At 46.9% G+C, this 15,609-nt stretch overlaps 2 protein-coding genes across 2 annotated transcripts; one reads left to right on the top strand and one right to left on the bottom strand.

The window, feature by feature from the left end:
- Positions 1 to 1,537: 1,537 nt before the first annotated feature.
- On the top strand, positions 1,538 to 9,365 carry UBE2Z (ubiquitin-conjugating enzyme E2Z). Its single transcript, XM_009578121.1, has 6 exons — positions 1,538 to 1,615; positions 3,424 to 3,611; positions 5,551 to 5,662; positions 6,268 to 6,380; positions 6,916 to 7,006; positions 8,855 to 9,365. The coding sequence occupies exons 1-6, from the start codon at positions 1,550 to 1,552 to the stop codon at positions 9,023 to 9,025; spliced, it is 741 nt and encodes a 246-aa protein (XP_009576416.1). The 5' UTR covers positions 1,538 to 1,549; the 3' UTR covers positions 9,026 to 9,365.
- Positions 9,366 to 11,708: 2,343 nt separating this feature from the next.
- SNF8 (SNF8, ESCRT-II complex subunit) lies at positions 11,709 to 15,424 on the bottom strand. Its single transcript, XM_009578120.1, has 7 exons — positions 15,377 to 15,424; positions 14,668 to 14,806; positions 14,239 to 14,343; positions 13,426 to 13,498; positions 12,637 to 12,778; positions 12,394 to 12,468; positions 11,709 to 11,949 (listed from the first exon to the last, which is right to left on the bottom strand). The coding sequence occupies exons 2-7, from the start codon at positions 14,804 to 14,806 to the stop codon at positions 11,812 to 11,814; spliced, it is 672 nt and encodes a 223-aa protein (XP_009576415.1). The 5' UTR covers positions 15,377 to 15,424; the 3' UTR covers positions 11,709 to 11,811.
- Positions 15,425 to 15,609: the final 185 nt, after the last annotated feature.

Here is a 15,609-nt window from a genome sequence, read left to right as displayed (position 1 = left end):
AGCTGTCCCCTGGGCTTCTCCATCCCCTCACCAGCGGTCCTGGAGACCTGGGTTCGGGCCTGGGGACAGACCCCGGTCCCTCCCTGTGTCCCGGGGCTTTCCTGGAAACAGACCCCGGTCCCCATCCTGCCCCGGGACTCTCCTTGCCCAGGTGCTTGGGCAAGGATGGAGTCTCACACCTCACCTGCCCTGGAGCCGTGGACCCCTGTACCACCATCTGGGGTCTCTTTTACCATCTGCTGTTGCTGGGGCGTTTGGCAGCAGAGCTCCTTGGGGCATGGCTCTAATCCGGCCTTTGGGATTGCTGGCTGCTCCTCGGAAGTGCTGTTAAATGGGGAGGGGAGCAGGCTTCTCAGTCCCCATCAACAGTCAAGTTAAGATGTTTATCCTAAACCTGGCCATAGTGATCCTCCTTCCTGCTGGTGCCCACCCGTTTGGCTGCTCTGAGTCTTTGAAGGATCATCTAGTTAAACCTGGTGCGTCGATAGCCTTTGATATAATGAGCAATATGGTCTTGTATTGTTAGATGTGCTGGCACTGTTTCAACAAGTTCTTCCTCTTCCTTCGGATCAAGTATCACTGCCTGCCAGGCTCTTGCTCATCCTTATTCTAGAGCTTGTATAATGTCTTCCAAAGATGGCACCAGGATTTGGGCACTTTCCAATCCAAACGCCAGAAGCACTGACTTCGTAATGGTAGGCAGGAAGGCGAGGCTCTCCTGTTGCTCTCGCACTTGTTTTCGCCCTGAAATCTCTCTGAACTCCGGTGGCTTCCCAAATGGGAAGGTCGAGTGGGAGCTTGTCCTGGAGCTCAGTGCAGCTCCGATTACGGGAGGGAGTTTTTTTGGCGATGAAAGGTAACGGGTGCCATTCAGTTTATCTGTAAACTGCACGGAGTTCTAGGTAATTTGTTACTTTGCAGTTCATTTAGTCCACATTCCTAAGGAATCAAGGCCATTGTGATCAAGTTGTGTGTGTGTATGTGCATCCTAACTAGTCTTGAACCTGCTGTCTGATTAAGTCCAAATTTGTCAGAGCAGTAACTCAAAGGCAGTTGAGTCATGGTACGTTTGGGGAAAACAAATGACTGGTTATACGAAAGGGATCCTGTAAACAGTCTGAGTGCGAAGAAGGAAAACATGGGGCGGCAAAGTCATCCTCTAAACAATAAAATTCACCTAAGAGAACTTTTAAATGACTGCCTTAGGGGAAGTTTATGGTTGAAGTTTTATGCACTGGAGCCGATCCATGGTAAAATCGGAGGTAGCAGGTAGTCAAGGTACACTCGTGTATTGATTCATTGAATGCTGCTTGTGCTCTTGAAATGCCTCAACTATTTTTTTGGGGATAAGTTGAAAGAGCTCAGCCAGAAAACCGTCAGAGGCAAAAGAAAAATGTCTAGCTCTTTATGAGTTGCAAGTTTCCATCTTAAAAGTCTATCCCTTTGCATCTGTGCCCAGATTGGTCATCTAGAACATTCCATGCCTCAAGGGCTGATGAACGCCAAGGGAGATCTTGACTAATTCCTGTTTCCTTTGTTCAGGGATATCATGTCCATTTACAAGGAACCGCCCCCGGGAATGTTTGTTGTGCCTGATCCCCACGACATGACCAAGGTAAGAGGAGATTTGGAGCTGGTTCAACTTTCCGCTTCTCTGTATGTTGCTATTGATGGCTGCTTTAAGGGTTTGCCCAAATGGAGTATTCCCTTAATGTTTTGAGAGAAGTCAGGGTGAGTCTTGCAAGAGCATAGTGAGGTTCCAGTTTTCTTGGTGAAATTGAGATGGGCTGCACTTAAAAATGGGAGGAGGCTCTCAAGGAAACTAGCTCTGTGGAGAGATACCATCACAGGGATCTGAGGAGCTTCCACAGATAGAGCCAGCTCTGCTTTAGTGGCCCTGTGAACCAGCGGGGTGGTGATCCAGCTCGTTTCATCCTACTGATGCTTGAAAACAATCAATAGAGCAGCTCAAAGAAGAGAAAGCTCCATGGAAAGCTGTTGGCCATGGGGGGCTTCTCAGGGAGGCTGGAAATGAGAAACATCCATTAGCCACAAGCAGTGCTGGATTATCTATAATCCGCCTGTGGAACTTGGAGATGTTTAATTGTTGTGAGCTGGTAGAGAGATTTGTCCTGCACCTGGGCCCTGTCCTGCTGTGGAGCTGCCCACCGGGTTCTCACAGGTACCAGGGTCGCGTGCAGGTCTGACCCATGCAGCCGCTCCCACCACGTCGCCTCCAGCAGACCTACTCTTTAGGCATGGCTACGGCCTCTCCTGCCCCGGTTCTTCCCCTCCTGACTCTTGAGGGTTTTCCAGGACTGGGAATTTCTGATTATGTCAGAGAGAATGCAGTGAGCTGGGAGGCAGAGGTTGCTCAAACGATGTTCTTGATCCAGTGTGTTTCTTGGCTGGTGCTGCCCTTTCTCCAGCCAATGTCACCTTGTCTGGCTGTGCTGGTTTCTGAGAGTTGTGTGTGTGCGTGTGTGAGGTTGCTTTGGTTTTTCCTCTGCTGCACACTTCTCCCACCCCTCTGACAAACGTGGCATTCTCCAGATTCCCCCAAATTCCCCCCATGTAAGTGCCTGCCTGACTTAGGGCCCCTGGGGTTTTTGGAGGTAGCACAAAGGGAGTGTCTCTGCACAGCCAACTCCCACCTGGGGCAGTTAGCAGCAGCTCTGGAATCTCTCAGCGTTGGTAGCTGAAAGTGCCAAAATGCCCTTCAACGGAAATGCGGGTTTGTAGAACACCAGCCTTGGGGCTTTTAACTGAAATCCTGGGGAGGTAAGAGGATCATTAAAGGAGGCTGCTTGGATCACTTGGGGAGTAAGCTTCCTTAATAGCCCAAAGGGAGTAGATTTCCTGGTATACAATTGGGATCTTTGAGGGTAATTAGCATGGAGAGAATAGGGTCTTAATTTCGGATCCTGGCAGAGGAAATTGAGTGATTGGTTTTAATAAGACCAAATCAGCACGAGACCATAAAATTGAGGAATGCTGTAGTTTTGGCAGAAATTCTGAATTTTTTTCTTTCTAAAATTGGATATTTTTTTCATATTTGAAATCTTCTTTTTTTTTTTTTTTTTTTTAAGCAGAGCTTACCAGCTGAACTGTGATTCAGTCTGGTTTGGACTGTATAGGGATGTATGGGAGGCAGCTGTTGTGGACTCTGGCCAAACCTTGCATTGGAAAACTGCTTTGCACATTGAGTGTGGCAGAGGGGAGAGAAGTGCGCAGCAGTGGCTCTGGCTAACGAGGGAAGGAGGGAGGGTTAAGTATGGCCTGCACATGGCGTGTGCTTGTGGAAGACACTGCCTCCGTGCTGCTGCCTGGGTGGAGATTTCTTGCCTTTGGTTGGCTTTGTTGAGGATTTGACGGTGCTGCACAATTTTGAAGTGGTGCGCAAGACGGGCTTTTGTTTTCCAGATTCATGCATTGATCACAGGCCCATTTGACACGCCTTATGAAGGGGGTTTCTTCTTGTTCCTGTTTCGCTGTCCTCCAGATTATCCCATCCACCCACCAAGGGTCAAACTGATGACAACAGGAAATAACACAGTGAGGTTTAACCCCAACTTCTACCGCAATGGGAAAGTCTGCCTGAGTATTCTAGGGTAAGAGGAGACTTTGGCTGTTTTGATGGGAAAGCAGGAGGTGGCTGCAGGCTGTATTCTGCCTCACGCATCCTTCTCAGCGCGTTGTGCCCTGATCTTGCCCCAGACATGTGCTTGGATGCACCTTTATGCTTCTGTGAGGTTGTGTACAGAACCAGAGTCATAAAGCAGGACAAATTCTTCTACTGAAATAAGAGTCTAACTTGTCTTTAAAAGCACCTGAGAACGGAGCAAGGGAAGCATGAAGTTCAGTGGATGCTGCCGCTTTTCTCCTGCTTCCCCTTGCAAAGCCTTGGCCCGAGCACTGCGTTTCTTCCGCTTTTGCGCTTTGCAGCCTAATCCTTAATGTTGTTTGAATGTAGGTTTTTGTGGTTTTAATTTCCTCTCTCTGTGTGGGTTTAAAAATAAATAAATAAAATTAAAAGCCGCTAAGAACTTCCTTGAGAGCCATTTGACTGCTCTGGGCTTCCACCTACACGTAGTATGTGGGGCTGAGCGGTGGGTGTAATGATTTACAAGCACTGCTCCCATCCTGCCTGTTCAAACAGGCTCCACTGCTGCAAATGCTTGTTACTCACCTGCTTGATTTTTAAACATATGAAAGTCCTGGTTGATTGAATGGCTCTTACTGCTCTGCCAGAGGAACCCTGGCCGTGGTGTGATATTCCCAACCCCAGCTGTGACAGTTTCAGTTGCCAGTAAAGAAAGGCTTCTGCTGAGACTCTGGACTGGTGCAGCTGGGGTGTTGGTGCATAGTTCCTTCTGCTGCAGAGAGGTAGTAACGGCAGCCAGGTGAGGAAGGGGCAGTGACGGCTTGAATTGCTGTAGGGGTTTGATCAACCGACAGGAGTCCGAGCACTGATGTGGTTACAAGACTGCCTTTGCTGGGATGGTTTCAGCAGTGCTGTGCATGTGCCACTTACACCAAAGTTGGTCCAAGTGGTTGATACCCATCAGTTGATAGATACTGGCATCAGGGCTGGTAGAGAGATGCATTGTGCTGGGAAACACCTTCCTCGGCGTAGGAGTCTTCCTGATCCAGTGAGCTGGATGCCGAAGCACTGAGATGTGTACGGCATGTCCATGTCTCGGGGCTCTGAATGCCCAGCAGCTCCCACACAAGCTGCCTGGTGGCTCATGCAATTGTAGGCCTGGCATGGAAGCTAAATTATTGAAGAGTGAACAAAGAGCCTTGGCCTCAGCAGAAATGGGAAGCGCAGAGGGAGCTGCAAAGGAAAGGATTTAGGAAGGGCATATGTGGGTCAGCACATCCTTGTTTAGCTCACAGGGACACAGGTCTGTATCTGGAACTAGGATATTAAGGGCAAGCAGCAGAACAGCTTTTTCTGCTTATGCTGTTCTGTGCAAAGGTTTTTGCTACCCTGTGTGTATGAAACAGGCACCTTATTCCTATAGCAGAGCATCCATTAGTGCTTTTGATGGCAGTCCTTGTGCTGAGTGTCTGCATTACAGACTGCACAAATGATTGTCTTGTTTGAGCCTTGAAAAACAGATTTCAGTTCTTAAGAGTAGTTGTTTTTGACTTATGGCAGTGCTGGTAGCTTGTGTTGCTCCAAGCTGCTGTGCGAGATGATAGCCATAGCTTTAAAATGCCCTGTAAAATGCTTAGAAATGTTACTTTTCCTCAATTCGTGTGATGCCCTGTGTGTGTTAGCAGTGGAGTGAAGTTTACCAGCCTCTCTTGTCTTGCTCAAGCTAAAGTACTCCTTTGGTTGAGAGAATAAACTACTTTGACCCTGAAAACTTTCTCAGTGTCCAGTGCTTTCTAGATCCGTAGCAGCTGTTTCTTTTCCTGTCGCATTTCTGTAAGGTATAGATGTGGTTTCGCAAGCTTTCTGGTCTTTGGTAGTTGGAGGGCTGGTGCTCACTGGGCCAGTCCTGCATTGTTAATTGATGCTTTTCTGTTTTAATGCCTCAGCACTTGGACCGGGCCTGCATGGAGCCCAGCACAGAGTATCTCTTCAGTCCTCATCTCCATCCAGTCTCTGATGACTGAGAACCCCTATCACAATGAACCCGGCTTTGAGCAGGTGAGAGTTTGAGGTAGATCATCTCTGGTTCTGCAGCCGTTTGTCTCTTCCCTCCACACCTTGCTCCTGGTGGCAAATCCCATTCTGGAAATGGGGACAAAAGTAGGTTATGTTGCTTGGCTCTTTTCCAGCTTGCTCTGCCTCTAGAGCTTGAGGGGGAGTTGCAAGCCAGCTCTGAACCAGAGGCTGCTTAGCTCACGTATGTGTAAGGTAACAGAAGAACAAGAGGCATTCGAGAAGTTGCCGGGGAGATGGGATGGCTCTTCATTTCTCTGCTACACGACTCCTGAAATGGCTTCCTTGGGACATATTGTCATGCAGGATCCAAACTGCTCAGGTTTTTGTGGTCTCCAGCATCTCGGAGAAAGGCAGGTTTCTGTGCTAACTTTATCAGTTGACCTGTCTCCACAGTTGAGTGAGTCCGAGGCTCTGGTGACATGTAAAATCTTGCCAGCTTTTCATTTGCAGTATAAATTAGCTCAGTGTACCCAGAACAGACAAAGCCATAGTGGGTTTGTGCACCAGTGAAATTCATCGGGCCCAGGAGGGAGAGACGAAGAGCCATTGCAGTCGCGTGGACTCACTGGCCCAAATTCTATTTCCAGGAGAGGCACCCCGGGGACAGCAAGAACTATAACGAGTGCATTCGGCATGAGACCATCCGGGTAGCAGTGTGCGACATGCTGGAAGGAAAGTGTCCCTGTCCTGAGCCATTACGGTATGAAAAGGGGGCATGGAGGGAGCATAAGAAAGTGGGTGTGGGGAGGCAGAATAAACTTCTCTGGCTGCCCTTCCTGAAATCCTGATAGTTGCTCCAGGGAAGAGCAAGTCTTTAACTCTCCCTGGTCCAGCGAAGAGTCGTTCTATTTCCCCTGAAGTGGATGGCTGCATCTGTGTGGAGCACAGGAGCTGTGCATTGACAAAGGCTGTGTTAATGTGCACAATGGCTGCATCTTCTGACTTGCGTTTGAGTATAAATGTGCCTTGTCTTATGGGGAAGAAAAAATCTCAGAGGGAGGGGAGCACAGCTGTTGTGGAAACATGTGCAGAATCTCTTCAGCTGCAGTGATGCTGCAGTTCATTTCGCTCTGTGTCCTGCCTTGCTGTACCCTGTTAGTTGTCTGGGACACCCTATATGGGTGTCCACACTGATTACATGAACTGGAGTTCGGTGGGATGGGGTGACCCTGGATGATGTGACCATTGTAACGCTGTCATTTTGTGTTGACTCTTTGCTCTCTCGTTCTGTTCAGGGGCGTAATGGAGAAATCCTTCATGGAATACTACGACTTCTATGAAGGGGTGTGTAAAGAGAGACTTTATCTCCAAGGACAGACAATGCAGGTGGGTGGCAGACAATTTTCTTGTTGATAACACGCTGCCTTAGATAAGGGTTTGTGGTTAGTGACAAACAACAATGTGCAGCACCTAGAGGTACGTGGTGTGGATCTGGATCTTTTCTATTAAATGTGTATTCCAACTTTGAATCAACCATGAAACTGAGACCTGAGACGTTCCTGTGGATAAAACACTACCTTCCCCAAGTTCAGAGTATGCACACAGTGTTTTCAAGGCTGTTAGACTTCTCAGAGTGCTGGACCTGAGCCACTCTCCAGGCAAGTAGGTACTTCTTTCAGCAGTGGAACCGGTACAGTTTGCTTTCATGTGGATTTGGTGTTAAGCAGGGAGGGCACGCGCAGGTTATCCAATGCTGGTGGCGACTGAACTCCATTGCAGTATTTTCCTGTTGGGTCACTGGTAGAATTTCTCTTTTTCTGAGGTTCCTTTGCTCATACAGCAGGTAGGAACTTTTCTCTGACACTCCTTGTTCTGTCAGATGAGATTGAAAGTGGCTGACTGAGTCAAAAGTTACTGGAGGAGGAAGGGGTGGGGGAAGAGTGACAATACGGCAGACACATCTAGACGGGTTGAATACAGGAGCTTGTTTCTGTAGGAAAGTAGACTTTAAAGAATAGATTGCCAAGCTATTTGCATATGAACAGATGTGTCTTCCTCCCTCATCAGCCACCTCTTGTCTGACTCATTGAGAAATTCCACTGCTAAGAAAAGATGGAGGTGGCTGATTTAATGATCTTGTGTCTCTGAGCCCTTTTTTCCTGTCAGTGCCTTCACTGGCTGTGTAATTCATAAATTGAAAACACTCCCAGAGCAAGAGAGTTGATATTTGGAGTGAGAAAGTCCTGTAAGGAAGGTCTGTGTCTGCAGAGAGTACTGAACTGAAGGCTGTGTAGTGAAGTTTGGTGACATTAGAGGATTGTCAGGTGTGGCTGGCTCTTGTTTACTCTTCAGGGAGCCAGGGTTCAGTTGCTTTCTCCATGGGTTTAGGGACTGTGGCCTGGGACTGTGTTGTGTTCAGTTCCCAGAGGCAGTGACTGTTGTGGTCTGTTTTCTGCTCACTTGTAAATAGCAGTGCAGGAAGCATGAACACAACGTGCTGGAGAGATGGCATTGTTGTCTTCATTACCCTGTATTTAAAATTAAGTCACTCCAGGCTCAGTATCAGTTCAGTGCTTGCCAGATGTGCTGTCTTGTTAACTCTGGGGCCACATATTGGCTTGTACCAAAGATTCCCATCAGATGGGACAGCGTAAACTCCACCACCACCTTATATAGCCCTGGCAATGTGTCTTCGACCTGGGATGGGGATAAAAGCAGCAGATGTTAAATAATCTCCAAAGACTTTCTGCCTCTGACTTGGCTACATCTCAGCTGGGGGCCTTGATTTAAAATGAGAATAGTGATGCTTTCATTTGGAAAGGGTCTGTAGCACTAATATAAAGTGTGGTCAAGTCTTTGGCCTCTGGATTTTAGGGGTTTTCTTTTGTAGTGTTTTTCCTGCCTCTTTGGAGTAGGCCTGAGACCAAATCTTTGAAACAGTTTACTTCCTCAAAGCTGCTAGTAGAAATCCAACCCATGTCTGCCTGGCCTTTCATCTGTTTTTTGAAGTTTGCTTGGGTTTGTAAGGTTTCCCAAAAAGAGACTCCAATTATCTTCAGTCTTCATCCTCTGCCATGACAGTGGAAAGTTTAGGGGCCTCTCCGTCTAAGATGGGATTTAACCCTTAAGTCTTTGACCATTTGTAGCCCAATTACTACTCAGCTTTTTTCTTTCTGCCTCTTGCCAGAAGGATAACGGTCTAAATTAATAGGCTTATTTATGGTTTTCTTCCAGGATCCTTTTGGTGAGAAACGAGGCCACTTTGACTATCAGTCCCTATTAGTGCGTTTGCAAGGAATTCGGCAGAAGGTGCAAGAGAAACACCAGCAGGAGAATACAGAAATAGACTCTGAGAGCAGCTCCTCCGAGACAGAGACAGACACTCAAGGTTGCTCTAAAGCTTAGAGCTACGTTAACAGTGGAGAGGCCAAGCCGTGGGGATGTTCTGTTGTCACACCCTAGAGTACCCCTGACAGACTCGACAACCAAACCAATGCCAGAGCGGAGAAAACGGCAGGATATCTTCTGTCTCCTTTTACTGCTCTGGTGGATAACGCTGAACGAGAAGACTTCATGCTAGACAAAGCCAAGCTTGTGACAGGCTACTCTTAAAAGGTACTTACTATGCTAGAAAGCTGGAGCATGTGGCATCAGGTTATTTTTTGGAAACACCTACACTGGTTGTTTGGTTTTTTGTTTTTTTTTTTTCCTCCATTTGATTAAAGAATGAGATCTAGACTGCGAATCCTCTTTACAGCTTCTCTGTTCCTAGACAGTGAGCCCTTCCCCGGGGCCATGCTGAACATGGAGCTGTAGCTGTGGGAGCGCTTTGATGAGTCCAGGGTATGACAGGGCCCACGCACCGTGTGCCCAGGCGAAACCTTTTTGTGCGGGTTGGGAGAGACGGAGCCTCTCTGCTCTGTGGAGCCCATCTACCTGATGTCTTTCTTCTAGACACTGTTCTAGACAGACCAAAGATAAAGAGCAGTGGTGGAATCTGGGCTCCTTTCTGAAAGCTTTACTCAAGGCCTGGGTGACTTCGTCCACTGAGACTTCAGGCGCAAAGGGGCGGATGAAAAGTGGAAACTGCAAGAATCTATTAATCAAGTGCAGATGTGTTCATCCTGGTGTTTTGGGGAAGGGAGGGTGAGAAAATCATTGGTCGGAGATGGGGGGAGCACTTAAAAATAAGTCTAGTTTGTGTATTATTTTTTTAAGGTGTTGATTTGAATTTAGCATTCTAGAAATATTTTTTTCTGGCTGCTCTGAATGGAGCTGTTTTGTTTCCTTAACTGAAGTACTCTTTGCTTTCCACGTCTCTACTCAGTGTAATATTTTATTTTCCTCCCTTCTTCCTCCTGCCACCTCACTCCCCGCTGCCACCTTGATCCGTCAGATTGAAACGCTAGAATAAGGGGCAATTCTAGCTAAGGAAGCCACTGTTTCTGGGTGGAGTTCTTCAGAGGTGTACGCCTTGTTACTGACAAATTCCTTTGCCAAACTTGGCCGAGCGCAAGCTAGCCGAGTGTCGTAAAGTTTAACACTTCAGTGCTTTGAACGTTTTAAACAGCAGCTTTTCACTGTGAGCGACGGCCGGCCTCTTGGAGAGGTGTCTGCTGGCTGCGAGTGCCATTACATCAAAGATGTATTCAGTGTAAGTTGGGTGGAGGTGAAATACCCAGTTTCTCCAGGTAAATGAGCCTGGTGATGATTGACTGGAGCAGTATGTTTTGTTGATGAAGAGCTTAATCTACTTTTTTCTTTTTTTTTTTTTTTTTTTTTAAATTTTTATGGGAGCTTTGATAGAAAGCTAAGCACAAAGTTGCACATTGTCCTGGGCCTTCTCCCAGTTTGCTTAAACACCTTCCCACCAGCTCGGCCCCATTTCAGACTCCTGGTGGCGGTGGGTGAACTTCCAACGCAGTCATCTTTGTTCTAAAAAAAGCGCAGAATAGAGGGGCCAAAAGACCCCTGCCGTGCGCTGCACAGAAAGGCAATGCCCCATGCGTCACTGAATTATTTTCAGTCTCTGTGATTTATATCAACTCTTGCAGAATTCGGAAGCCTGCACACTGCTGCTTAAGCAGCTCTGAAAAGCTGAAAGGTGGAAACATTTCTGAATTGTTAAGGTGCCATTTAACAACTTGGGAACCTTTTTTCCCTTTAGCAAGCAAACTCCCCTGGGTCTGTCATTGGCTTGATTTAGACTTAAACCCTGTCTTCCCTCGAGGGAAAGCTGAACTTACATAGGACTCACTCAACACATACACCAGATGAGAGTAAATAAAGCGGTGTTCACCTTGAAATGAGGTCTCAGGGAGGCAGAGGGGTCTCCTGAGAAGTCATGAGCTGTGCGCTACTTTACCGCCTCTTTAATCCCATTGTAAATGTCACGTTGTTTTTCACCATTCAGTAGCATTGTGGGTAGAGCTGTGACTCTGCTGCCTTCCCAAGGCAGAGCTGGTTCTGAAATCTGTTTGTGATGCATGTGGCGTTACCATCCACCGATACAACGAAACAAGAAAATGCCTTATTGTGGACACTATTCACATAACTAGCATGTGGCTGTAAAAGAGAAGTATTAGTTTTATAGCTCTAATGTTGTCTGTCCTACCATTTCTGAATGTTTCCATTTCAAAGTGACAATCCTCAAATGACTGCTCTAGGCAGAGATGTTTTAGCAACAGATTTTTAGACCTAATTGAGTTGAAAATATATGCACAAGAGTCACTCTAAGATACCTTGTTTATATACTATTGTACATAAGATTTTTTTTTTGTGCAATAAAGTTTGTTTTGGCAGAATCTAGACTGTGGTACTCCTTAGTGGAACAACGACTCATTCACAGAGCAGAGAGGACTACAGTACAGTTTCTCGGTGTCACTGCTGGCTCCAAGATTCTTTAGCCAGAGTCACATTTGCGTCCTCCGAGACTGCAGTTGCAATAGCAGCTTAGATAATTTTCCTCTTGCTGTGACAAGGTAATTAGTTGTCTGTAATGGTAAGTGGCATTTCCACCCACAACAAAGGAGAAAATTCAGAGGTAAGCAAGTACGAGTTAGTCCTATTAAGCTTTTCAAGCTAGACACTTTTTACAAAACTTTTATTTCAAGTCCACTGTTCCTGTGTTTCAGGTGATATGCAAATAACCTCACAAGAAGAATTATATACAGGCACAGAACACGTAGCAGTCAAGGTATTGCCTCCTTGGCTTCCTCTGGAGTGATTTCCTGAGAGTACAGCTCTGTAAAGAGAGCAGGCAGCCAGTACTGAGGTTCTCCAGCTGCCTGCGTATCCAGCCAGGCCATTCCTTCCTTCAGCAAGTGTTCCTATACAAACAGAGCGGAAACTGTGAGTGAAACTTAACTAAATGGCTGAGAAGCCACTCACAATAGAGGCCTGACCCACACTTATTCTAGGGTAAGGGAGGATGTAGAACTTGGGCTACAATAATTTTTACTCAATTTAACCAGCACAAATATAGTTCAGACATCCAGCCATGCCCGCCATGCATGTTTATGTAGGACCTGAGCTAACAAGATTCAAGTTTTAATGGAGATTGGTGAAGCCACAGGAATATCTGCAGCTTCTGAGATTCTGCTTTCCTCAATCTATGTTTACGCAGCCTGTGCTCTGCCTTTGGTCCACCAGCTAGCTTAGGATCCCCCGTGCATGCTGTGATAACGCGTCCCCAGCAAAGCGTCTGCTGCAGGGCTGCGGCAGCAGTCACTCTACACTGAAGTCCACTATGCACAAGAGACCTTCATACATACCAGCACTTGCTTTGCACGTTCCGTCTCCCACTTCAGACTGGACCTGATCTCACTGACTGTTACATAGCCCTTTTTCTGAAATGAGAGGAAAAATACTGTGTGCTGACAGTCAAGACTTAAGTCCGCAGTTTAGAAGAGTGTGGACAGTTTTGCCTACAGGCCTGGTCTAATCACGGTTCCCTGTCATGGAAGTAATAAGGTTCTTTCAAGGTGGTTGTATTTTAAAATCTCCTGGCTCAATACCTCTGCCAGCTGCAAGACGACAGTGTGATCCATGTTCAGTTCAGCTGGTACAGACTGGATCAGATATGTTCCACCAACAGGGATAATCCCAAAGCCATTCCCCAAGACCTTCAGTTTCTTGATTGCACGAAGGAGATCATCCCTGAGAAGCAGAGGTCAATGCAAGGCTTTAAAGCAAGAGCTTCTCTCAAACTGCACACTATGTTCTGTACATGAGGAAGAGCTTGATCTGCAGAAGCTATAAGCAATAATAGCTCCTTGGAGCTTGCTGCAGTTTCAGGTAATCAACAGCTGAAAAAAATTTTATAAAGCAATTTAGAATTAGTTTGCATATCTGCATATCTTCAGAAGTGCAGACTTGCATTAGAGACACACTTGTAGCACCTGAGCTGCTAAACTTTCAGATTCAGCCCCAATTAGTGATCATGGCGAGTTGTATCCTAAAATCTGCTTCTGTAATGACATGTATCAGTCCCTTCCTTACAGCTCAGGAGACCACAGCAGCTTCAGCAGACTGTGGCAGTAAGAGAGCTGGATTTGCAGGGGACTATTGTGTCCAGCTCAAGGCAACAGTCCCTTATGCCTTAGGGCTCCCAGAGAAAGCACACTGCTGGTTTCTGAAATGCTTAAGTCATTAATTGTGGATCACGTGTAAGTGGCTCCATTGCTACAAGTCAAATTTGGAGTCCAATTAACAGCAGCACCTTCAAGTGCTGCTGAGATCAGTCACCCCCTTTTCTTCCCCGAATGCTACTTGATTCCCCTTTCCTGTCATACACAGACACTCACTGGCTGACATCCTGAGCAAACTTCCCCCTTCCCTTCAGCACTTGCTGATGAAGTTCTTCCAGTGTTATCAGACCTAGGAGTCAACAAAAGGAGACAGGAAAGCATTACTGCATAGCAACAAAATTATTCCAGCAAGAGCAGTCAAGGGTCCTTTGTGCGTTTGCCACTGGCTCACCCCTGCCTTCCATTTTACAAGCGGCTGTTCATTGTTCCCAATATCAAGCTTTGGGTGAGATAAGCATCGAGTCACTTCTGTTCCCAGAACTAACACGCAGCAGTCAGCTTTTGCCTTCTCCCACAAATGTATTGGACTGAAGTTTCAACTGGCTTCGCTGTAGCCCATTCCTGGTCTCAGATTGCCCTTCTGGAGTGAAGAACATCTACTATCTTTTCATTAGGCACTTATCACTGGTATTCCAACTCTTCTGGATATTGCTGTGACTCTTTACAGACCATCTTACTGCCAGGCACTAAGCAGTAACTTACCAGTTTCGTACTCCTTCAAGATTGTAATTGATCCCTGCTCCATCCCCTAGATAATGCAAGTTAGGTTTTGTTACCTAAACAGGGCAGAGTTGGTTGATTTCTGTAGAAATCAATAAAGCTGGGTGATTACCTGTGGGGAGTAGCTGTAACATGTTGTAGAAACAAAACAAGGCTTTTTGGGGGCAATGAAGACAAAACTGCCATCTCAGTATTTAGTGAAATCTACTAAAGGACATTACACTGAGCGACGTGACTCATTTTCCACAGGGAAAAGGTATCCTCCTGCTCACTGTGTCTCCTAGAAACCAGACACAGTGGGATCCTCACCTCCATTCCTGTGTTTCAGAGCCAGGCAAACTTCAATGATCTGCACACCCAGTTCATAGTAAAAGTCTCCAACTCCCAGCATCTCTGACCAGAATCCTTTACCGGCTGTGAAGTGAAAAAGGGGAAAGCGATTGGACCATTGGCAAAAATATCCTTCCTTAACTGTTACTGGTGCAAAGCAGGCTGCTCCCAAACCTTGCTGTGAGGACTCTCAGATCTCTCAACAAAGAGTCTCCATTTTGGTTACTGTTTTCCCGCCACCCTTTTAAGTAAATAACACCCAACGGTACATTACACCAATTCACAAACCCCAAGAATCAAAGCAGCATCAGCTCTCCTCAAGGAAACTTCAGCTTTACTGCGAGCTGTTTACAGTATGAGAACAGCGAGATGAATCCTTAGTCATTAACCCTGGTGCCTGTTCCTCACATGCCAAAGGATCCACTCCGATTGTTGCACACATATCTTGGAACTGGACACGGAACTCAGGGTTTTTACGGATCTCTTGCTTGTGTTTGCTGGCAAACTCTTCTAAGTTGGTCTTAAACATGTCCAGCTGCTTAGACATCTGAAAGAGAATTGCAGAGAAGCATTTTTGTCTTAACACTTATTTAATGCAGTTTTCCCGTAAACCCCCAACAAGCACTAAGTGAGCAGAGTCCTCACGAAACACCCAGGTCTCTGACGTGCTGCCTACCCAGTGCAGATGGCCCCAGTGGTCTTAAAGGAAGGAAACAAGATAAAAATTGCTTGATGGAATCAGAATTCTCCTCATGTACACTTTTAACACTGAATACAAACAAGTATCAGTGGAGATAAGACAAGGCAAAGGGCTGTTCTGAACCAAGAGAGAGGCTCTGAAGGGGGGCAGCAGTTATTCTGTGATGTACATGGGGCAGAAACAGTTCTACAGAAATGAGATCTTGCCGAGGTACTGGGAAGGGAGACAGAGCAAGATCTGTAGCAAACATCACAGCTCTTCGATGGAAACATGGCCTTAATGGGTGCTGTCATTATCCACGCTGCTCGTGGATAATGCTCTGGACACCGAAGCAGAGGAGGAAACGAAGCCCAGGTTTGCGGTTGGGCTCACAACCACGGTTATTCCCGCTGCCAGGGCAGGGGGGGGATCTCCCACCTGGGCCAGCTGGTCTTCGGCCAGGACCGTCCCTCGTTCCTTGTACTTCGCCTGCAGGAGGAAAATGGGATGATGGAGACAGTGCTGAAGGATACAGATGAACCAGAAACCGAAACTGGACGAGGGAAACGGAGGAGGAACCAGGAGGACACGCGGCCCGGTGCCCTAGGCAAGCAGGGAGGCTGCCAGGAAGCTCGGGGCTTGGAGCAGGGCTGGCGCCAGCCGGGATGGCC

This window comes from Fulmarus glacialis, unplaced genomic scaffold (assembly GCF_000690835.1).
Source record: "Fulmarus glacialis isolate BGI_N327 unplaced genomic scaffold, ASM69083v1 scaffold46005, whole genome shotgun sequence".
Lineage (NCBI taxonomy): Eukaryota > Metazoa > Chordata > Aves > Procellariiformes > Procellariidae > Fulmarus > Fulmarus glacialis.
Note: the sequence above shows the minus strand (reverse complement) of the source record. Positions and strands in the feature narration are given on the sequence as shown.